The following is a 23,714-nucleotide window of genomic DNA, read 5'->3' on the forward strand; positions in this document are numbered from 1 at the left end:
AAGAGGAAAATTATCTGCACATCAGATTGAAAATAATACTGCATATCATTTCATAGTGGTCAAAATTTTCCCATACCACTTGGTGGGGATGTTTTCCCACATTGTTTTTGTCGTACATCAGGAGAGAAGACTTTGCCTAGTTATTCCAATATGTGCATTGCTTCTGCTTAGAAAAAAAGAAACTTAGGCCGGCGCGGTGGTTCACGCCTGTAATCCCATCACTTTGGGAGGCTGAGGTGGGTGGATCACGAGGTCAGGAGATAGAGACCATCCTGCCTAACATGGTGAAACCCCGTCTCTACTAAAAATACAAAAAATTAACCGGGCGTGGTGGTGGGCGCCTGTAGTCCCAGCTACTGGGGAAACTGAGGCAGGAGAATGGCCTGAACCTGGGAGGCAGAGCTTGCAGTGAGCAGAGATCGTGTCACTGCACTCCAGCCTGGGCGAAAGAGTGAGACTCCATCTCAAAAAAAAAAAAAAAAAAAAAAAAAAAAAAAAAAAAAAAAAAGAAGAAGAAAAGAAAAGAAAAAAAGAAAAAAGAAAAAAACGTTTCACTTCTCTTTACTGGGTTAATGACTGTTCTGTAGGATCCCATCTCTAAGGAATCTTCTTTGGTAGTAAACACTGGAAAATAGTCACTACCAAAACTCTTAAAGTGTCTAGTTTCCTATACATTAGTCCAACACATCAGTCTAAATTCTGAATCCTATTGAATTAGCAAAGTCTTCCCGGTGCAGTTTTCTAAATAGACTCAGAGCCCCGCTGTTGGCCAATGTGCTGCAAGAGCTGGAGCCTCGGATCTACCAGGACTATATTGTGCTCAGTCACAGAAGAAAGTCGGAAAGGAAAGTGGCCAAGACTTGGGCTTTCTGCTCCCTCAAATCTGATTCCTTACGGATTGGGGTGCCTTCAAACTGGGAGCATTGGGTTTTCTATGTGTGGAAGTAAATATTTTAAAAGCACTTTGTGAAACATTTTCTCTTAACGTCCGAGACTGCAGCAACGCACGGGAAGGATGGGAAACAGGGCGAAGCAGAGAAGCAGGACCCGGCGGCGGCAAATACTCTTCCCTTTCCTGCTGCCTTTGTTCTGCAGGATGCCCTCGGAGCAGATCCACTACTCTAATCCAGAAGAAATGGTCCGGGGCTCGGTGGTGGGGAACGTTGCTGAGGACATGGGGCTGCATGTTCAAGATTTATTGACCCGAAACCTTAGAGTTAGTACAGAGGAACAGTACTTTACCATGAACACGGAGAATGGGAACATTCTTGTGAGTGACAGAATAGATCGAGAGTCACTCTGTCCTCAAAATCCTGTGTCATACCCTCAGAGATTGTACCAGAGAATCCTCTAAATGTTTTTCACATAAATGTGATGATAGAAGATATAAATGATAATCCACCTTATTTTCCCCAAAATAGCACTGTTTCACAAATCAATGAGCTAGCAATTCCAGGCACTCGGTTTGGCCTGGAATCTGCTATAGATGCAGATGTAGGGCTCACTGTCTCCAGAGTTACCAGCTCAGCTCTAATGAACATTTCTCTCTGATGATGGACAAGACTGAAGGCAAGAATGCTCCAGAATTAGTGCTGGAGAAGCCCCTGGACCAGGAAGGATAGAGCTCTCATCTCCTGGTCCTGAAAGCAGTAGATGGGGGTGATCCAGTCCTAACTGGCACTGCTGCAATTCAAATTGAGGTCACTGATGGCAACGATAATGCCCCAGTTTTTAGCCAGGATGTATACAAAGTCAGCCTTAGAGAGAATGTGCCCCCAGGCACCCGTGTACTGAAGGTGACAGCCACTGACCAGGATGAGGATGTCAATGCAGAGATCACCTACTCTTTCAAATCCCTACCAGATGATATTGGAAATATGTTTGTGCTAGACCATCAAAATGAGGAAATTAAATCCAAAGACTTAATAGACTTCAAAATTTATAGCAGTTACACCATGAGCATAGAGGCGAAGGATGGTGGAGGCATGACCAGCGAATGTAAAATTATGCTAGAAATCCTAGATGAGAACCACAACGCCCCAGACGTGGTTTTTACTTCCGTGTCCAGTTCTGTAACTGAGGTTGCAGAACCCTGGACGACGATCATTCTGTTCAAAACACATGATAAAGATTCGGGAGAAAATGGGGAGGTTACATGCCTCATAAACGAAAGAATTCCTTTTAGAATCGAATCTTCCGCCAATAATGACTATAAGCTTGTAACAGATGGGACCCTGGATTGGGACCCCGGAGTACAAGGTCACCATCACTGCCACTGACAGGGGCAAGCCTCCGCTCTCATCCAGCACAAGCGTCACCCTATGCATTGGTGACGTCAACGACAGTGCTCCGGTTTTCCACCAGGTCTCCTACGGGGTCCACGTGGCCGAAAACAACCCTCTCGGAGCCTCCATCACACAAGTCAGCGCCTCTGACCTGGACCTAGGGCTAAATGGCCAAGTCTCCTGCTCCATTGTTACCAGTGACTTGGAGCTGCGGGCACCGTCGTCGTAAGTGTCCGTGAGTGCACAGAGTGGGGTGGTGTTCGCACAGCGCGCCTTCGAACACGAGCAACTGCGCGCCTTCGAGCAGCTGCGCGCCTTGGAGTTCAAGCTGCAGGCCCACCAGGGCTCGCCTGCGCTCAGTGCCAACGTAAGCCTGCGCGTGTTGGTGGGCGACCTCAATGACAATGTGCGGCAGGTGCTGTACCCCGCGCTGGGGTCCGATGGCTCCGCACTCTTCGATATGGTGCCAGGCGCCGCAGAGTCTGGCTACCTGGTGACTAAGGTGGTGGCGTTGGACGCAGATTCGGGACACGAAGATTGGCTGTCCTACCACGTGCTGCAGGCCATCCAGCCCGGGCTCTTTAGCCTGGGGCTGCCCACGGGCGAAGTGCGCACTGCGCGTGCCTTGGGCTACAGTGACTCGGCCCGACAGCGCCTGCTGGTTGCTGTGCATGACGGAGGACAGCTGCCCCTCTCTGCCACCGCTACACTTCACCTAGTCTTCGCAGACAGCCTGCAGGAGGCACTGCCAGACTTCATTGACCGTCCTGTGGCCTCTAATTCCCAGGCAAAGCTGCAGATTTACTTGGTCGTGGCCTTGGCCTTGATTTCTATGCTCTTCTTCCTCGCAGTGATTTTGGCGGTCGCCTTGTCCAGCCCCTCTGCCTGGGGTTCGTTTCACCCTGGCCTGTGTTCTGAGACTCGACCGGGGTTTCTCCCAACTACAATGAGGGAACTTTGCTTTATTCCTGCAATCTGTATGTTCCCTTGGATTCTAGAAAAAGAAGATTTAATTTTCTCACCGTGCCGGGCGCGGTGGCTCAAGTCTGTAATCCCAGCACTTTGGGAGGCTGAGACGGGCGGATCACGAGGTCAGGAGATCGAGACCATCCTGGCTAACACGGTGAAACCCCGTCTCTACTTAAAAAAATACAAAAAACTAGCCGGGGGAGGTGGCAGGCGCCTGTAGTTCCGGGAGGCGGAGCTTGCAGTGAACCCAGATCACACCACTGCACTCCAGCCTGGGCGACAAAGCGAGACTCCGTCTCAAAAAACAATAATAATAATAATTTTCTCACAGTGACACCAGAAACAGTCCCCCCACAAGATCTTTCTAATGAAGTTTCTCTGGTAGCAAGCTTCACTGAAGAGAATAACAAGATAAGCTCTAACTCTGTTGCTCCTACTCACCTGAGTTCCAATGAATGTCTTTCTTTTACAAATGGGTGTGGTTTAATTTTCAAACCAATATTTTGGCAAGAAAATCTTAAACATATTATATCTACTATTGCTTCAGGTTTGTTTGCTCACTCTTAATATTTCCTACTCCTTTCTGTGTGGGCAAGTAACTTCATTATTAGCTTTCATGTATTTTGACCATTTTTACCTGATACTTTTTTTTTTTTCGGACGCAGTCTCGCTCTGTGGTCCAGGCTGGAGTGTAGTGGCTCACTGCAAGCTCCGTCTCCCAGGTTTTGGCCATTCTCCTGCCTCAGCCTCCTGAGTAGCTGGGACTACAGGCGCCCGCCACCACACCCTACTAATTTTTTGTATTTTTAGTAGAGACGTGGTTTCACCATGTTAGCCAGGATGGTCTCTATCTCCTGACCTCGTGATCTGCCCGCCTTGGCCTCCCAAAGTGCTGCTGGGATTACAGGTGTGAGCCACTGCGCCCCACCCAGAGACATTCTTTATACACACACACACACACACACACACACGTGAGAAGTGGGTATTATGATACTGCTGTCATTGAGATATTTTAATTGAAGAATAAATTTTTTTCCTGTGGTGTTTCTTGGGACATCAATATCTTGAGTATATAAGGCTTTTTCTTTAATCCATTAACTATAAATTTTGAGGAAAATGCATGAGAAAATGCTTTTTGTTAAAAAAAAAAAAAAAATTGAGATTAAAGTCTCACTATGTTGCCCAGGCTGGACTCTAACTCTTGGGCGGTGGCAATCCTCCCACCTCAATCTCCAGAGTAGCTGAGACTACAGTTGCCTGACACTGTGCCTGGCAGAGAAAAAAGCTTAAAAAAATAAGAACATGGTAATGATTTGATAATATTCAGTTACGTTTACTTGTGATTCTTGTAATTCAAGAAAACTCAATTTTGCGTTTGATCTTTTCTCACAGCTACCTATATATTTCTTCCCAATTTAAAATATATTATTTTATTTTATGCCTAGCAAACATCTTATCCTTACAGTATAAATATTTATGCTCATGAAAGTACAGTAGCCAGTTATTTCTTAGGCAGAATTTTTTCCCTATATTTTGATGGGCTTCCAAAAGTATTACCAGTAATTCTCAGTAATTACAATTAGGTCAGTTACCCAGGAAAAGGTAAGTGTAACATTCTTTGGACTACCAATTTTCTTTTACTAAGTTTCCTCAACACTTAATATTTTTGAAATATAACGTATTAATAGAATCCTGGAGTACTTCCGTTATTTCCAGTCAATGCAAGTTGGAATACTTCCACTTTATGCTAAAAATATAAATGTTTCTTTTTCACTTGGGTTCTTGTTAAGTGTGATTCTGATAATGTATACAATCACATATCTCATTTTTAGGTTTCCATATTTTCATGAAAATTTGATTTTTAAGCGTTAAATTTCAACAACCTGGTAAAGTAATCCTTCCATTCAGATTTGTTCAAGGAATCTACTTAAAAACGTTTTCCCCAAATTATAGCTGAATCAGAAAGTTTAAATTATTCTATTATATGATATGTCAAAAAAGAGAAACTCCTCCAGAGACATCCCCCATGATAGGTGTATTGGGGAAACAGTAATCTCAAAGCAGATGCACTAAAATTATAAGATTAAAATCATTGTTTACAGAAACTTCCAATTCATTTAAAAGCTCATTGGGGAAAAAAGAAAAAAAAAAGCTCATTGGGTGGAAAAAAAAAAAAAGCTCACTGAAGTTTCTTCTAAAGCGAATACTGTAGATTTCCATCCCCTTTTGAAGAACAGTAGGTGGAACTATTTAAGATATAAAAACGAAATATCCTTTCTGGAAGTTCAAGATTGTGCAGTAATTGGTTAGGACTCTGAGCGCCGCTGTTCAGCAATCGGGGAGAGAAAAGCGGAGATCCTGCTCGCCTTGCACGCGCCTGAAGCACAAAGCAGATAGCTAGGAATGAACCATCTCTGGGACTATGAGGAAACAACGGAGGAGCTCTGACTTCCAAACTGTCCCATTCTAGGGGCGAAAGAACTGCTCCTGACTTCAGTGATTAAGGGCAGAATTGAAAATAATTCTGGAGGAAGATGAGAATGATTCCTGAGCGACCGCACCGGGACTGCAAAGATCTGGTCCTGCTGGGAATCCTCCTGGGGATTCTGTGGGAGACCAGATGCACCCAGATACGCTATTCAGTTCCGGAAGAGCTGGAGAAAGGCTCTAGGGTGGGCGACATCTCCAAGCACCTGGGGCTGGAGCCCCGGGAGCTGGCGGAGCGCGGAGTCCGCATCGTCCCCAGAGGTAGAACGCAGCTTTTCGCCCTGAACCCGCGCAGCGGCAGCTTGGTCACGGCGGGCAGGATAGACCGGGAGGAGCTCTGTATGGGGGCCATCAAGTGTCAATTAAATCTAGACATTCTGATTGAGGATAAAGTGAAAATATATGGAGTAGAAGTAGAAGTAAGGGACATTAACGACAATGCGCCTTATTTTCGTGAAAGTGAATTAGAAATAAAAATCAGTGAAAACGCAGCCACTGATATGCGGTTCCCTCTACCCCACGCCTGGGATCCGGATATTGGGAAGAACTCTCTCCAGAGCTACGAGATCAGCCCGAATACTCACTTCTCCCTGATGGTGCAAAATGGAGCCGACAGTAGTAAGTACCCCGAATTGGTGCTGGAACGCGCCCTGGACCGCGAAGAAAAGGCTGCTCACCACCTGGTCCTTACGGCCTCGGATGGGGGCGATCCGGTGCGCACAGGCACTGCGCGCATCCGCGTGATGGTTCTGGATGCGAATGACAACGCGCCAGCGTTTGCCCAGCCCGAGTACCGCGCGAGCGTTCCGGAGAATCTGGCCGTGGGCACGCAGCTGCTTGTAGTCAACGCTACCGCCCCTGACGAAGGAGTCAATGCGGAAGTGAGGTATTCCTTCCGGTATGTGGACGACAAGGCGGCCCAAGTTTTCAAGCTAGATTGTAATTCAGGGACAATATCAACAATAGGGGAGTTGGATCACGAGGAGTCAGGATTCTACCAGATGGAAGTGCAAGCAATGGATAATGCAGGATATTCTGCGCGAGCCAAAGTCCTGATCACTGTTCTGAACGTGAACGACAACGCCCCAGAGGTGGTCCTCACCTCTCTCGCCAGCTCGGTTCCCGAAAACTCTCCCAGAGGGACATTAATTGCCCTTTTAAATGTAAATGACCAAGATTCTGAGGTAAACGGACAGGTGATCTGTTTCATCCAAGGAAATCTGCCCTTTAAATTAGAAAAATCTTACGGAAATTACTATAGTTTAGTCACAGACATAGTCTTGGATAGGGAACAGGTTCCTAGGTTCCTAGCTACAACATCACAGTGACCGCCACTGACCGGGGAACCCCGCCCCTATCTACGGAAATTCACATCTTGCTGAACGTGGCAGACACCAACGACAACCCGCCGGTCTTCCTTCAGGCCTCCTATTCCGCTTATATCCCAGAGAACAATCCCAGAGGAGCTTCCCTCGTCTCCGTGACCGCCCACGACCCCGACTGTGAGGAGAACGCCCAGATCACTTATTCCCTGGCTGAGGACACCGTCCAAGGGGCACCCCTATCGTCCTACGTGTCCATCAACTCCGACTCTGGGGTACTGTATGCGCTGAGCTCCTTCGACTACGAGCAGTTGCGAGACTTGCAAGTGAAAGTGATGGCGCGGGACAACGGGCACCCGCCCCTCAGCAGCAACGTGTCGTTGAGTCTGTTTGTGCTGGACCAGAACGACAATGCGCCCGAGATCCTGTACCCCGCCCTCCCCACAGACGGTTCCACTGGCGTGGAGCTGGCGCCCCGCTCCGCAGAGCCCGGCTACCTGGTGACCAAGGTGGTGGCGGTGGACAGAGACTCGGGCCAGAACGCCTGGCTGTCCTACCGCCTGCTCAAGGCCAGCGAGCCGGGACTCTTCGCGGTGGGGCTGCACACGGGCGAGGTGCGCACAGCGCGAGCCCTGCTGGACAGAGATGCGCTCAAGCAGAGCCTCGTGGTGGCCGTCCAGGACCACGGCCAGCCCCCTCTCTCGGCCACCGTCACGCTCGCGGTGGCCGTGGCCGACAGCATCCCCAAAGTCCTGGCGGACCTCGGCAGCCTCGAGTCTCCAGTTAATTCTGAAACCTCAGACCTTACGCTGTACCTGGTGGTGGCGGTGGCCGCGGTCTCCTGCGTCTTCCTGGCCTTCGTCATCGTGTTGCTGGCGCTCAGGCTGCGGCTCTGGCACAAGTCACGCCTGCTGCAGGCTTCAGAAGGCGGCTTGACAGGAGCCCCGGCGTCGCACTTTGTGGGCGTGGACGGGGTGCAGGCTTTCCTGCAGACCTATTCCCACGAGGTCTCCCTCACCTCGGACTCGCGCAAGAGTCACCCGATCTTGCCCCAGCCCAACTATGCAGACACGCTCGTCAGCCAGGAGAGCGGTGGAAAAAGCGAGTCCCTTTTGCTGTCAGGTGATTCGGTATTTTCTAAAGACAGTCGTGCGTTAATTCAGGTGAGTTTATATCAAATCTTTTCTTCCTTCCTTCCTTCCTTTCTTTCTTTCTTTCTTTCTTTCTTTCTTTCTTTCTTTCTTTCTTTCTTTCTTTCTTTCTTTCTTTTTCTTTCTTTCTTTCTTTCTCTTTCTTTCTTTCTTTCTTTCTTTCTTTCTTTCTTTCTTTCTTTCTTTCTCTCTCTCTCTCTCTCTCTCTCTCTTTCTTTCCTCTCTTTTCTCTCTTTCCTTTCTTTTCTTGTTCTGTCGCCCACGCTGGAATGCAGCCGCACGATCATAGCTCACTGCAGCCTCAAACTCCTAGGCTCAAGCAATTCTCCCACCTTCTCCTCCGGTGTAACAGAGACTACAGTTGCAAGCCACAGCCCTGCTATCTATCTATCTGTCTATCTGTCTGTCTGTCTGTCTATCTATCTATCTATCTATCTATCTATCTATCTATCTATCTATCACTTTCTTGTAGAGACAGGAGTCTCACTATGTTGGCCAGGCTGATCTGGAACTTGGGCTCAGGTGAGCCTCCTGCTTCACCCTCCATAAGTGCTGGGATTAGGGGCATGAACCACAGTGCCCCGCCCTTATCAAATATTCTTTTCTGAGCCTGGAGAAATATATCCCTTAGCACATCTGGAATTTATAAAGCAGACATCAATAAATTTATACATATGTGACAGACACCAACAACAATCCAGCCACCTTCCCTCATACCTTATTTATGTACATATATTTTACATGATAGATATAATTTATTAACAATTTATAACATTAATACTCTATATCATTTTCTAGCTTAATTTATCAATGGTAATGCTCTTTTCCCACTTTTAATTTTTTTCCCATTGACCATGCAGCAGTTTTGTGTAGAGCATCTGATAACAACTGATCTGTTTATCTAGAGGGGAGAAATCTAATTCAATGGAAAATATAAATAAAATTTTAGTAAACTTTTATAAATAGAGTGGCTTTTAACTACACTTGAGATTGCTAGCAAATTCATAAAGTGAATTTAGTTTCTTTCAAAGTGCAGTAATTCTTTCTGGCCATTAGGGATATGTCCATTTATACTTTCTCAGTATCCCAAGTCATTTCATGGTTTTAAATCATTTATGAACTTCCAAATATAGTGAATTTATTTCTTCTGCATTTAAAATTTTATCACTTAAATATACAATATCCTGTATTGCCATGACAAAAAACAGTAAAGACTATTTTTCACTTCTGTTATGCATTTCATTAATACAATATCTGTGTATGTTTCCAAGTTAGACATTTCTTTTGCCCATTTCCTACATTAATGATATTAATGATGACTTTGTGGAATATTCAGAATTAACAAAATGTGTTTTGAGTACTTTTTTAGTACTGGGGCAAATTTGCAGTAATTTCCCCTGCTTTCTACATTAAATTCCCCATAACTATTACAACTAAGGGAAAATTTCTGAAACGTGCACAGATTCTAAGTGTTTTCTGAGAACTTTATGCTTATTGTAGAGTGTTTACAGATACTGAATGCTAAAGTGTATTACTCTTTGAAAAGCATTGCCTGATTTCTTTTGGTGAATTCTGTAAAGGTGTAGGGAAACATAACATCCCAATTATTTTTTCTTTCTTCTTTGTTTGCTGCCTGTCTACTGTGAAACATACAAAACATACAATAATTAAAACTCAGAAAAGAGATTGGATACCACTTAGAGAATGAAAGACATCCAAAGGCTCTAAAATGAGGCAGTTGCTGCTTCTGAGACCAAAAAAGGGGACAAAATATAGAGTGTGTGGTTCTACTTGTGTGATTTTTTGAAAGAAAGTATTTGAATTTATCTAAACATTCTAAATTTGTGTTTACATTAGTTTTCAAATAAAATTTAATAAGTACAGTGTTCTATAGGTAATATTGAAAGAAATAGAGGACAATGAACCCTCCCTTCTCCATCGTCTTGTAGGAACCACCAAAATGTTTATCACATGGACAGTTCTCATATGTAGTCAAATAGAAAGAAAGACATAATAGGAAAACAAATGATTTGGAAAGCTAAGCTAACATGGTCTAATTATTCTGACCTCTGTTCACCTAACTTGATTTAGGAACAAATCATTGAGAGTTAGAGCATAATAGTCAAGACCTTTAGATGATATCTCAAATATCAGTGATTTCAATCAACTATGTTTCCAGTTTGAGCTGAATAGACTTTATTAAATATTTGTTGAATGAATGGATAAACAAATAATGTACTCTGGGGATTACCTGATACCAGGATTTTGAATTTTCAGATAAGTCGTAGAAGGACAGCAGCTTTGCAATTAGCTAACTTCTTAACTGTGTCACCTTTAGAAAGTTATTTAATCTCTTTGAGCTTCAGCAAAGTAGAAATAATCATATCTAATTTGAAAGGTCCTGGTGATGGCTAGAGCTAACAAAAATCATCTGATTCACAGCATGCAATTAGTTAACAGTAGCCATTTTTAGTGGTTGACAAAAAAAAAAAAGGATTTATATTTTCAATGCCAGCACACTCGATGTCCTGTTGGGAAAAGTAATAATGATTTTTGTGCTTCTCCATGTGGTACAATGGAATGATTTGTGGATGGAAATAAAACTATTCTAAAATTTTTTGAAAGCTGGTTTAAAAATCTTAAGTGCCTAGGTACATTCTTGATTGAGAAGCCACAGTTTTAGGCCATAAAAGATGGGGAAAATATTTTTGTATGAGACAATTTTGTGAGTGTTACTTTTTCTTTGTCTGAACCATAGTGAAATCTAAACAAGGATCCTAGGAAACTTATTTTAAAGAAGCAGTTTACTTCAATGGGATCTTAGATAATTTCACCAGAAAATGGATCACCGAAACCTGAAGGCTGGTGATCATTATTTGGTTTAGGCCATATAAGAACTGAAACTAATGGCTTAGCTTTAGGATTTTTAGGACACTTGTTGATAATTTAGGATTAGTAATTAAGATATGTGTTGATTGTTTTCTGAGACTAACTGGGCAATGGGTTTGGATATGTTTACATTTCTTCTGATTCCAGTCATAAAATTATGTCAAGGACTTTTCTTGTCTTCTTATGTGTATGACAGGTGGATATGTATCCATTTCATCTAATAAGTTAAAGCGTTCAGCTATAATTTAAAATTTTTAGCTTCACTGTTTTATAGAACCTAAAATTGGAACGTAATCAGTCAGAAGACATTCTTCCACTGCTTTCTTTCCAGAAGTATTATGCTTTTTGAAGCAGCAATAGCATAGGAATGTTAAGGAAACTATACAACACTTTTATAGTGTATTTAATCTCATACATCACTTTTCAATAAATTATAAGGCTAATGACAAATGAGCGAAGTGTATCAGTTTTCTTTATGACATGTAACAGAGTATAGCTGTGATCATGAATTGAATAGTTCTGGTGCAAAATCTTCTTTATCCTTATATAAGATGTCAGGTTTAGAAAAGCAAACACATAGTTTCGAAGGGATGTTGATCAAACTGATGAGGCTAAATCTCAAGAAAGAGACACAGTTACTCTCTAATGCTACACTTTGAGTTTTCACTTTTTTTTTTTTTTTTTTTTTGAGACAGAGTCTCGATCTGTCACCAAGCTGGAGTGCAGTGGCACTATCTCAGCTCACTGCAACTTCTGCCTCCCGGGTTCAAGTGATTCTCCTGCCTCAGCCTCCCGAGTAGCTGGAACTACAGGCGCGCCACTACACCCAGCTAATTTTTGTATTTTTAGTAGAGATGGGGTTGGCCAGAATGGTCTCGATCTGTTGACCTTGTGATCCACTCGCCTCGGCCTCCCAAATAGCTGAGATTACAGGTGTGAACCACCGTGCCCAGCCACTTTGAGTTCACTTTTAAGAAACCATACTTAATGGAAAATTACCAATAACAGGGCATACTGTTTAGGATGCATTCCTAAAATATTGATGGCAAAAGATAGCCAGCCTTTGGCAAAGCTAATTGGAAAAAATATTTTATAAAGGCTGAGACTTCTGGATAGCATAAGGGAAGGGCTCTGGTTCAGGAAAATGTTTTTAAAAAACTGTCATTGAAGAGACCATAGAATCAAACAAAATAGTTTAATCTGTATGTAAAAGAAGTTAGTACCACCATAATTTTTCTTAGACATGTCATATAAGGATCTACTCTGTGTACTGTCATTGAGGGCAGATATAATTTCTTAGTTCATCATTAGCTCTCTGAAGTATTTCACACAGTAGTTTGTACACCTTCTAAGTTCTCAATGCAATACTTGAGTTCAATTATTGGAAAGTGGTCTCAGGGAAAAAAAGAATCATAGTGCAAAACCAATTATTTTACACGGGCTTTTCCTCTATATCTAAACCCTAATAAAAGACAGCTGTCTGACTTACCTTTTTTTTGGGGGGGGGGCGGGAGGATGGAGTCTCACTCTGTCGCCCAAGCTGGAGTGCAAGTGGTGCGCTCTCAGCTCACTGCAACCTCTGCCAACCGGGTTCAACCTCTGCCTCCCGGGTTCAAGCGATTTCTCCTGCCTCAGCCTCTCCAGTAGCTGGGATTACAGGCACCCACCACCATGCCCGACTAATTTTTAAAAATATTTTTAGTAGGCTGGGCACGGTGGCTCACGCCTGTAATTCCAGCATTTTGGGAGGCCGAGGCAGGCGGATCTTGAGGTCAGGAGATCGAGACCATCCTGGCTAACACGGTGAAACTCCGTCTCTACTAAAAATACAAAACGAAAATTAGCCAGGTGTTGTGGCGGGTGCCTGGGTGGCTGAGGCAGGAGAATGGCGTGAACCCGGGAGGCGGAGTTGCAGTGAGTGGAGATCGCACCACTGCACTCCAGCCTGGGCGACAGAGTAAGACTTGTCCCAAAAAAAAAAAATTTTTTTTTTAATAGAGACAGGGTTTCACCAAGTTGGCCAGGCTGCTCTTGAACTCTTGACCTCAGGTGATCCGCCTGACTCGGCCTCCCAAAGTGCTGGGATTACAGGCATGAGCAACTGCATCCTGCCAACTGTCTGACTTATCTTAAAAGGCTAAGGACCTGGTTTGTTTGTCAAATTTTGAAAATAGATGCCTCAGTTCATAAGATTTCCATGTTGTGTGGCAGGCACCTGTTATCCCAGCTACTCAGGAAGCTGAGGCAGGAGAATCACTTGCACCTGGGAGACAGAGGTTGCAGTGAGCTGAGATCATGCCACTGCACTCCAGCCTGGGCGACACAGTGAGACTCTGACCAAAAAAAAAAAAAAAAAAAAAAATCCATATTGTGAAACCTCTTAGAAGCTTCCTATATAATTTCAGCTGAAGATTCAGCCAACAATTCATTCTGAAACTGTGTTCCATGGAAAAAGTAAAGCCCAGGCATGGAGGTGGGAATAGAAAGAAAGATTCTCAGCCTACAAATACTCAAACGTCAAGAAGAAATAAAAATAAGTCATCACTTTGACTTCATGTGCTGACATCACTGAGGTTATAAATTCCCAGGAATATTTTATTGCAGGAGCAAGACTGCACTACTGCCTTTCAGCTTGCAAGTTCCAGTGAGAAACGTCTTTCTATCTGCTCTCAACTAACTCTACAGAACGCTGTCCTCTCATTTCTTCAGGCTGCGGTTCTAGAGTAGGGACTCAGAGTGCCACTGTTGGCCAGTGTGGAAACAGAGATAAATGGGCCAATCCCCAAACATTCCCGCCTGGTGGCTTTTCTAATTTCATGGAATGCAAATCCAAGAGCAGACCCACAACATTCCTATTATGGCTCCTAGTTCTACAAATTATAAGCAGGAACGGAATGGATTTACAGGCAATGAGTTCAGCTCCTTCTTGGCTGGAGACTCTATAATCCAAGAATAGTTTGAAAAGGGGCTTATCTGGGCTGGAGCAGCAGCAACTCTAACTGTGGAAGAGATGAGTAATGGTGATGGACTAATAGGCTGGGTAGAACCAAGGCAACTAATGCTTCCTTTCCTGCTATTTCTGTCCTGCTGGGCATTCTTTATGCAGATCCATTATTCAGTCCCAGAGGAGCTGGCCAAGAGTTTGGTGATGGGAAACCTTGCCAAGGATCTGGGACTCAGTGTCCAGGACATGCCCGCTTGAAAGCTTTGGGTTAATGCTGAGAAATAATACTTCATTCTAAGTGGAGAAAGTGGAGACTTACTTGTGAGTGACTGAATGGATCAGGAGCAGATATGCCCCCCAATTATAGGTTGGACCGTAAAGCTCTGAAATAGTTGAAGGCCGGGTACAATGGCTCACACCTGTAATCCCAGCATTTTGGGAGGCCGAGGCAGGCATATCACGAGGTCAGGAGTTCAAGACCAGCCTGACCAACATGGTGAGACCCCGTCTCTACTAAAAATACAAAAATTACCAGACATGGTGGTGCATGCCTATAATCCCAGTTACTCGGGAGGCTGAGACGAGAGAATCGCTTGAACCTGAGAGGCGGAGGTTGCAATCAGTCAAGATCGCACCACTGCACTCCAGCCTGGGTGACAGAGCGAGACTCTGTCTCAAAAAAATGAACAAACAGTAGTTGAAAATTCTTTAAATGTTTTTCACATTAATATAGAGATTCAGGATGTGAAGGATCATGCACCATGGTTCAGCAGGAGTGTTATTAAGTTACATATCTCTGGGTGACCCAGCTCAGAACAAGGTTTGCAACAGAACCTGCAGAAGATCCTGATGTTGAGAGAATTTCCTTACAAAAATATCACCTTAGCAGCAACTCTATATTTCTCTTTGAAGTAAAAGAGACCAACAGTGGAAAGACATATGTTGATCATATGTTAGAGAAGCCACTTGACTAGAAAAAGCAGAGCTCCCATTCCTTAGTGCTAGCAGCCTTAGACGGCCCCCCAGCAAAGTAGCATCACTCAACTCCTGATCCTATTGGTTGAAGCCAATGACAACCCTGTGTTCAGCTAGGATGTATACAGCATCAGTCTTCAGGAAGATGTGCATCCGTGCATTTCTGTGCTGAGAGTGAGGGCCACCGACCAGGACTAGAGTGTCAAGGCAGAGATCACATATGGCTTCACAACCCAGAGTACCCATATCTAGTTTGGGCTTGATCAAATAGTGGAGAAATGAAAACTTTAAGTATATTGGACTTCTAAAGATTTTTAAATTTCCATGATTTTGGTAGCAGGTGACAGAGAGGGACTCATTGTCCAGTGTACAGTTGAGACCGAAATTCTAGAAGATAATGACAATATCCTAGAGGCGATTTTTACTTCTAATTCCACAATGATTCCCAAAGATTCTGCACCTTGGACAGTAATGACTGTCCAAGATTTAAATCAGAAGATCTTTAAATGACAAGATCTGAATTGAGGAGAAAACGAGGTCCCATGTCTGATACAAGAAAATGCACCTTGAGAAAAATCTTCCTCCAATAATTAACTACATGCATGTAACAAATGGGGCCGTGGGCCAGGAACAGACCCAAGGTATAACATCAGCATCACTGCCACTGACCGAGGCAAGCCAACCCTCTTCTCCAGAACAAGCATCACCCTACTCACTGGCGATGTCAATGACAATGCTCTGGTTTTCTACAAGGCCTCCTACGTCGTCCACGTGGCCAAGACCAATTTTCCCAAAGCCTCCATAGTGTGCAAGTAGACACCTCCAACCTAGACTTAGGACCCAACAGCCAAGTCCCCTATTTGATCGTGGCCAGTGACCTGGAGCCACAGGCGCTGTGGTCCTAGGTGTCCATGAGCAGGCAGCGCGCCTTCGACCAAGAGCAGCTGCGAGCCTTCAAGCTCACGCTGCAGGCCCATGACCAGGACTAGCTAGCGCTCGGCGCCAACATGAGCCTGTGCGTGTTGGTGGACAACCTCAATGACAACACACCGCGGGTGCTGTACCCCAGCTCTGGAGCGCGGTGGCTTCGCGCTCTTGGATATGGTACTGCGTGCCGCCAAGCCTGGCTACCTGATCACCAAGGTGGTGGCGGTAGACGCAGATGCGAGACACAATGCGTGGCTGTCCTACCACGTGCTGCAGGCCAGCGAGCCAAGGCTCTTCAGCCTGGAATGCGCACCAACGAGGTGCGGACAGCTAGCGAGTTGGGCCACAGGTAAGCGACTCGCCAGCGCCTACTGGTCGCGGTGCACTGCGGTGGACAACCGCTCCTCTCGCCACCGCCACGTCACCACCACCACTGCCCCTCTTCGCCGACAGCCTGCAGGAGGCTCTGCCAGACCTCAGCGATCACTGCAAAATTACGGTCTAAATCCAAAAGTAATTTCTATCAGGTGATTGCATTAGCTTTAATTTCCTTTTTATTCTTCCTGATTGCATTGTTTGTGCTGGTTTCGAAGTGCCAAACACCCCAAAATGATCCTGTCTTTGAGCCTTTCCCACGGATGTCTATCCCGCGCTAAGCTCCAGGTTTCTGGGTAACTGTAGCTCTATGACGCCATATTCTTACCAGGTGTGTGCTGCTTCTACGAATCCAGGGCTGAGTGAACTTCTTTTTTGAATCCTTACCCCTCAGGACTCAGTAGCACCTTCACTGCAGAAAGCACATTGGGGAGGGGATGATTGTGGTTATTCTAACTGCTTGGGCAGAATCCACTCTCCAAGGTGAAAAGTTCTTGATGAAACTCAGTTCAGTCACAAGCAGGTTTTCTTCTAGCATTAAACATTTTCATAGATCTCAGTAAAAAGCATTTCTAGCAGCAAGACCAAAGGCCTAAGATGAGAAATACTTGGCATGGTGAGCTTGAGGGACAGTAGTCAGGCCGACAAGAGTATCAGGCATGCCAGACCGTTTGGGGCCTGTAGGTAGGGAACATGTTTTGATTTTATATATTTATATGTGTTTGATTATATTTTATAATTTTACTTTTGATATTCAAATTGTACTGATCCAAAAATAAGGGAGGGACAAATCTTGGCCATTGTAGTATGAGAGATTTAAATTTACAACTCAGAATCCCTGTTTATCACTTCTCCTTCAGCACACAACTGTTTCATGTTCTATTTAAGAAACTTCCGGCCGGGCGCGGTGGCTCAAGCCTGTAATCCCAGCACTTTGGGAGGCCGAGGCGGGCGGATCACAAGGTCAGGAGATCGAGACCACAGTGAAACCCCGTCTCTACTAAAAATACAAAAAATTAGCCGGGCGCGGTGGCGGGCGCCTGTAGTCCCAGCTACTCAGGAGGCTGAGGCAGGAGAATGGCGGGAACCCGGGAGGCGGAGCTTGCAGTGAGCCGAGATCGCGCCACTGCACTCCAGCCTGGGCGACAGCGTGAGACTCCGTCTCAAAAAAAAAAAAAAAAAAAAAAAAAAGAAACTTCCTCTCGCTGCAAAAAGACATTCTGGCTGATAAAGTTAGCCTATAATTTCAGTAAATCTAAGAATATGACTAATGGAAGTTGCCAGACCTAAACTTTGAAAATTATTGTTCCACTGAAGAGCGTCTTATGACTGAGTGTTCCAGTCTCCTCAAGCTGAACCTTGCTCTTCAAACCAGATTAAGAACACTATCATAAGTTATACTGCATTTTGTTTTCCTACCCATGTCCACTGCATCATTCTCTATAGTACAAAGAGCTTGTCTCGCCAGATGCACCTGTAATCTCAGCACTTTCGGGGGCCAAGGTGGGATCACTTGAGCCCAGGAGTTTGAGACCAGCCTGGACAGCATGGAAAAAACCCATCTCTACAAAAAAATACAAAAATCCACAAGGTATAGTGGTCCATGCCTGTGGTCTCAGCTACTTGGGAGGTTGAGGTGTGAGGATCACCTGAGTCTGGGGAGGTTGAGGCTGCAGTGAGCTTTGATTGCGCTCCTGTACTCCAGTCTGGGTGACAGAATTAGACCCTGTCCCCAAACAAACAAATGAAGAGCTTCTCTCCTTATGACTTATTTAAAGCTTGAGAAATTGTTCCAATTCAAATGCTTTAAATGGATTTGAGCTAAAATAGAATGTTGTATATGTAATGTTCTTATAATCAGGTGATTGTACAAATTGATCCAGATAATGTTAGCATAGCATTTTACTGAACTAGTAGTTTACAAACACTTCAAAAATTATCGAGTAACATTTGCATATAAAATTCCTCATATATTTCCCTATCAGTGAATTGGAATCTTACAACATAAAATATTACCAAAAAGACAAAAAAAGTGAAAAGGAAACAGTTACCTTTGGAAAACATGATTAGGTAAAATAGGTAATATGGAAAGTCTGAAAACAGTGAAAAAATTACTGGTAAGTCAAGAGAAAAGGAATATTAGTAGGAAAATGCATAAAAGTGTGTCTGACTATTCACAGCAGGATTGCTATGGGTTCTGTGGTCCATCTAAGCTATGTTAATTTTATTTTAAATGCTACCTGGGTATTGGCCTCTAAAAGGAATTCAGTGAATCAGATGATTTGGCATCTTCAATCTAGATTCTGATGCTCACCTGAAAAGTCTGCTAAGGATTGGAAACCAAGAAAAGTGAAGCATCTCAACAGATATGTGTCACTTGTGCATACTGGATTTATATTGTGTAATACTTTGCTCTAGCAGTATAGTAGGTGAGACAGTGACTGTGTCTAGTGAGCAAAAGGCACTTATTTGATACTTTTGACTCTTCCTTTTTACTTACCTTATGTAAAATTGATTTTTGCATGTGGCATGAGGCACTAATTCATTGAGGTAGGGGTTGAAATTCTTTATTTCCCATTTTTTCAATACCATTTATTAAGAAGATTTTCCTCTTTCTGTTGAATTGGCTTGGTGCCTTTGTTGAAAGTCATTTCACTGATATATGTAGTTCTATTTCTATATTCTTGATCATGTTTCATTTGTCTATTCTTTTACTAATAGCACACTGTCTCAATTACTGTAGCTTTATAGTAAGTCTTGCTACAAAGTCTTACTACAGGACAAAACCTGTACGGATTTTTGAATGGGATGGCATTGAATCTATAGCTTTATCGGGGAAAGAGGGAAGGAGGGAGGAGGCTCATCTTAACAATATTGACACTTCCAATCCATGAACATGGTATATATTTCCATTTAATTAGGTCTTCTTTAATTTCTCTCAGCTATGTTGTATAGTTTTCAGTGTAGAGAGGTCACATATATCTTTCATTAAATTGTCCCTACATATTTGATGTTTTTGAATGTTATTGTAAATAGTATTTTTAAAATTGTATTTTCTAATTGTTCATTTCTAGTTTACAGAAAAACTAAAAACTATTGTCTTTATGTACTCTATATACTTTTGAAAATGAAGAGGTGCAAGATGCTCTATTCTTACACTATGTTGTGTGAGACTATAAGTTGAAACCACTCTGCATAAGTTCAGGCTTCCATTCTCTTCAGTTTGTAGGTTGAGAGAACTCAACCAGAAACAGTAAACATTGGTGTCTGCCCAAGTCTGGTCCTGGGTGGTTCATTCTTTCATTTACATAACAAATATTTATTAACTTTCTGCTATATGCAAGGCACTGACCTATGGACTAAGGATGCAGCAATGAACAAGGCATATATGATTCCTGAATTAATGGTCCCCGTTCTAATACATGGTATTTTACAGGTCTGATAAAAGCCAATAAGGAGAAATACAAGAGCACTAAGAGAAAACTTATAGTAGGGAAGCTTGGACTAATCTGAAGGTCAAGGAAGGCTTTCTTTTTTTCAGAAAGTGATATTTAGAGAGATGAATAGATGAGTAGGATAAGTAGAAGTTATCTAGGTAACAAGGAGAGTAAAAAAGAAATTGTCAGGCAGAGGAAACAGCATGTGTAAAGATCTTTTAAAAAAATAAAATAAAAGGTGTGACTCAAGCAATTGAAAAGAGCTAGGGAGGCTAGAAATAGAAAATAAATAGATGAGACTAATAAGGCAGGGAGAGCCTTGTAAATCACACTTAAAATTCTGGATTTTGTTCTAAATACCCGTGTACTTAGGAGCTATTAAAACATTTTAAACAAGGCAGTGACAAGATAGTTGAATTATTAAGCTTACTCTGGGTGCTATATGGACAATTGATTTATGAGGGTTATAAATAGAAATAGGAAGACAAGATAAGAGACTATGGCAATATTCCTGGTAAGAAATGGAAGAAAAGATGACTTGGATTAAAGGGGAGGCAGTGGATGTAGAAATAAATGGATGAATTATAGATATATTTAGGAAATGGGTTCAATAAGACTTAATAATGGAATAGGTGGAATATAAATTTCATGAGGGCAGGGGGTGTTTTGTTTATTATTATATTCCTGGGTGTCTGAAAAGATTGTTGTCTTGCCTGGCAAGTGGTAGATCTTCAGTTAAATATTATTAACTGAATAAATACAATGGATAAATGGGGAGCAGGGATTAAGAGTGATTTCTGGGTTTCCACATTAAGGAACTGGATGGACAAAGCTACCATTTGGTGAGAATGGAAGACTACAGAATGGTAGATTTAAGAGAAATCAAGAGTTGAGTTCCAGGCGTGTTCATTTGAAGGGTCTGAGAAACAGTGCAGATATTCAGTGTGTGGTTAGACATATGGTCATCATTATTTTATTTTATTTTATTTTTTTGAGATGGAGTCTTGCTGTGTCGCCCAGGCTGGAGTGCAGTGGTGCTATTTCGACTCACTGCAATCTCTGCCTCCCAGGTTCAAGCCTTTCTTCTGCCTCAGCCTCCTGAGTAGCTGGGACTACAGGCGTGTGCCACCATGCCTGGCTAATTTTTGTGTTTTTAGTAAAGACAGCGTTTCACCATATTGGCCAGGCTGGTCTCGAACTCCTGACTTGTGATCTGCCCGCCTAGGCCTCCCAAAGTGCTGGGATTACAGGCGTGAACCACCGCACCCGGCTGGTTACCATTCTTTTACTCTGAGTTCCTCTGTTGTGATCATCTAGTCAGATGAGTAGATCCTTATAAGGCTGAGCATAATAACCTTCCTGATAGCTCTATTCTGGTATGTTTTGGGGTTCATGGCTCAGCTACTTTTGTGTTTTAATCTTCCTGATCTCTTTTTCACTGTAAGAAATATCCAACACCCAGGGAAATTTGCTGTCTAATTCGTACTCCACTCTTCAGACTAGTCTTAGTGTTCAGTTTGTTTTTGTTTTTGTTTTCTGTGTCTGGAATTCTATTTGGATTAAAATGTGTCAGGCTGTCTTAATTTTTATTATTTAATTTTCTTTCACACGATTTTATGTGCTCCATGGATTTGTTTTGTTGTGTTGTGTTGTGTTGTGTTTGTGTAGGCGGGGTTTTGCTCTTGTCGCCCAGGCTGGAGTGCAATGGCTTGATCTCGGCTGACTGCAACCTCCACCTCCGGGTTCAAGCGATTCTTCTGTCTCAGCCTCCCAAGTAGCTGGGATTACAGGCGCATGCCACCACGCCCGGCTAATTTTTAGTAGAGACAGGTTTCATCATATTGGTCAGGCTGGTCTCGAACTCCTGACCTCTGGTGATCTGCCCACCTCGGCCTCCCAAAGTGTTGGGATTACAGGCATGAGCCACCACGCCCACAGAAATTTTTAACCTCAGTTTTTCTTCACCATCTGTAAAACTGCATAGAAGGAATGTTTAGGATAAAAGATGCATAACAATCATAACAAAGTTGTTGGGTTTTAATGTTATGAGTACACTTGGAGGATTCTATGTCCACACATACCTTAAACATCCTATAGAGTCCTCAGCATTTTAAAGTTGAAACCAACAGTATTAATGATGGTAGAATTTTTTCCCCCCAGGAAGTTAGAACTGTTCCATATCTTGATAGAGGGATGGGTTATAAGGATGTACACATTTTCCAAAACTCATTGAACTTAAGAGACTTGCATGTGTCTGTATATAAATTATATTTCAATTGAAAATAAGTTTAAGAAAATAAATTTGGCTGGGCGTGGTGGCTCACACCTGTAATCCCAGTGTTTTGGGAGGCCGAGGCGGACAAATCATCTGAGGTCAGGAGTTCAAGACCAGCCTGGTCAACATGGTGAAACTCTGTCTCCACTAAAAATACAAAAATTAGCCAGGCGTGGTGGCGAGCACCTATAATCCCAGCTACTGGGGAGGCTGAGGCATGAGAATCACTTGAACCCAGGAGGTGGAGGTTACAGTGAGCTGAGATCACACTGTTGCTCTCCAGCCTGGGTGACACGAATGAAATGCCATCTCAAAAGAAAAAGATTAAAAGAAAAGAAAATTAGCCTCTCCCACCCTCACTATGCCTCAGACTCACCCCTGAAAGATCACTACTATTAATACCTGGTTATATACACTTACAAGCATTTTCTATGTGTATGCGAATGTATGTGTGGGGTTTTCTTTGCACAACAGGGATCATTTTACAATATATATACTATTTTGCAACTTGCTCTTTCCACTTAATATCTCAAGGAACCTTTTCTTTGAATCTTTATAAGTCTGCCATTTACCTCAATCTTAGTAGTTTCCTTTATTTTATTTTTGAATAGGAGATACATTTACATGGTTTAAAAAATCAAAACAATATACTATGTACATATCGAGAAGTCTGACTTCCATCGCTATCCTACTCCTATTCTACCCTTGCTTCCTCCTCTCCCGGCAGGTAAACATTTTATAACTTTATAAGTATGCTGTCAACATTTCTTTGTGCAAATATGTACATATATTTTTATTTCCCCACTTTTTTTTTTACAAAAAGATAAAATACTATACACCACTCTGTATCTTCTCTTCTTCACATCATATCCTTTAAAAATATTAACATATTGACCAGGCCCAGTGGCTCACGCCTATTATCGCAGCGCTTTGGGAGGCCGAGGTGGGCGGATCACGAGGTCAGAAGATCGAGACTATCCTGGCTAACATGGTGAAACCCCATCTCTACTAAAAATACAAAAAAAATTAGCCGGGTGTGGTGGCGGGCACCTGTAGTCCCAGCTACTCGGGAGGAGTATGGCGTGAACCCAGGAGGCAGGAGAATGGCGTGAACCCAGGAGGCGGAGCTTGCAGTGAGCGGAGATCGCGCGCCACTGCACTCCAGAGCGAGACTCCATCAAAAAAACAAACAAACAAACAAAAAAACCATATTAATATATAGAAAGCTATTTTTTTAAACAGCTGCTTAGTATTCCTTTGGATTATTAACCAGTGGCTTATAAATGAGCGCTATTGAATAGCCCTGTACCTACATCAGTTTTTACATATGCAGTATATCTTTGGGATGAATTCCCAGAAATGGAATTGAAATTGCTGGGTCAAAGAGTAAACAGGTGTAATTTTCATAGGTATTTTCACAAGAAGTGTTAATTTTAACTTTCTGTTTTGAAATGATTTCAACTTTTCAGAAGAGTTGCAAGAATTGTACAAAGAACTGTATCTCCTTCACCCGGATGCACCTATTGTTAACATTTTGTATTTTGCTGAATTTCCTTTATCACTCTGTGTGTGTGTGTGTATATATATATATAGGTGTATTATATAAATGTATCTATAGGCCAGTGGCTCACTCCTGTAATCCCAGCACTTTGGGAGGCTGAGTCAGGTGGATTACTTG

General features: G+C 43.1%; 3 protein-coding genes and 1 long non-coding RNA gene across 30 annotated transcripts in view; 2 read left to right on the forward strand and 2 right to left on the reverse strand.

Annotated features, from left to right (window-relative positions):
* The window catches only part of LOC702071 (protocadherin gamma-C4), a 188,716-nt gene that overhangs the window by 94,911 nt on the left and 70,091 nt on the right, over window positions 1-23,714 (forward strand). The window contains exon 2 of one of the 25 annotated variants that reach the window (XM_077937220.1): window positions 22,300-22,580. The exons of the other annotated variants lie outside the window; for them this stretch is intronic. Within the exon in view, the coding sequence (XP_077793346.1) occupies window positions 22,300-22,435 (136 nt within the window). The 3' untranslated portion in view covers window positions 22,436-22,580. Of the gene's footprint in view, window positions 1-22,299; window positions 22,581-23,714 lie in introns of those variants that run through there. 25 annotated transcript variants of the gene reach the window in all.
* Window positions 1,149-5,406, reverse strand: LOC144329547 (uncharacterized). Of its 3 annotated transcripts, none has more exons than XM_077937260.1 (2): window positions 4,145-5,406; window positions 1,149-3,342 (listed from the first exon to the last, which is right to left on the reverse strand). In XM_077937260.1, the coding sequence occupies exon 2, from the start codon at window positions 2,956-2,958 to the stop codon at window positions 2,449-2,451; it is 510 nt and encodes a 169-aa protein (XP_077793386.1). In that variant the 5' UTR covers window positions 2,959-3,342; window positions 4,145-5,406; the 3' UTR covers window positions 1,149-2,448. The 3 variants fall into 3 exon arrangements, with proteins under 3 accessions (XP_077793386.1, XP_077793387.1, XP_077793388.1); XM_077937261.1 differs by having other exon boundaries at window positions 1,149-3,331; window positions 4,130-5,405; XM_077937262.1 differs by having other exon boundaries at window positions 1,163-3,129; window positions 4,114-4,410.
* On the forward strand, window positions 5,656-8,668 carry LOC100430879 (protocadherin gamma-A12). The gene is given in 3 exon segments (XM_077937237.1): window positions 5,656-7,036; window positions 7,039-8,212; window positions 8,535-8,668. Coding segments are annotated over 3 exon segments (2,451 nt in total). The 5' UTR covers window positions 5,656-5,788; the 3' UTR covers window positions 8,564-8,668.
* LOC144329553 (uncharacterized) lies at window positions 14,992-19,097 on the reverse strand. Its single transcript, XR_013394911.1, has 2 exons — window positions 17,521-19,097; window positions 14,992-17,215 (listed from the first exon to the last, which is right to left on the reverse strand). It is a non-coding gene; the product is annotated as an uncharacterized LOC144329553 (long non-coding RNA).

Source organism: Macaca mulatta, chromosome 6, assembly GCF_049350105.2.
Source record: "Macaca mulatta isolate MMU2019108-1 chromosome 6, T2T-MMU8v2.0, whole genome shotgun sequence".
Lineage (NCBI taxonomy): Eukaryota > Metazoa > Chordata > Mammalia > Primates > Cercopithecidae > Macaca > Macaca mulatta.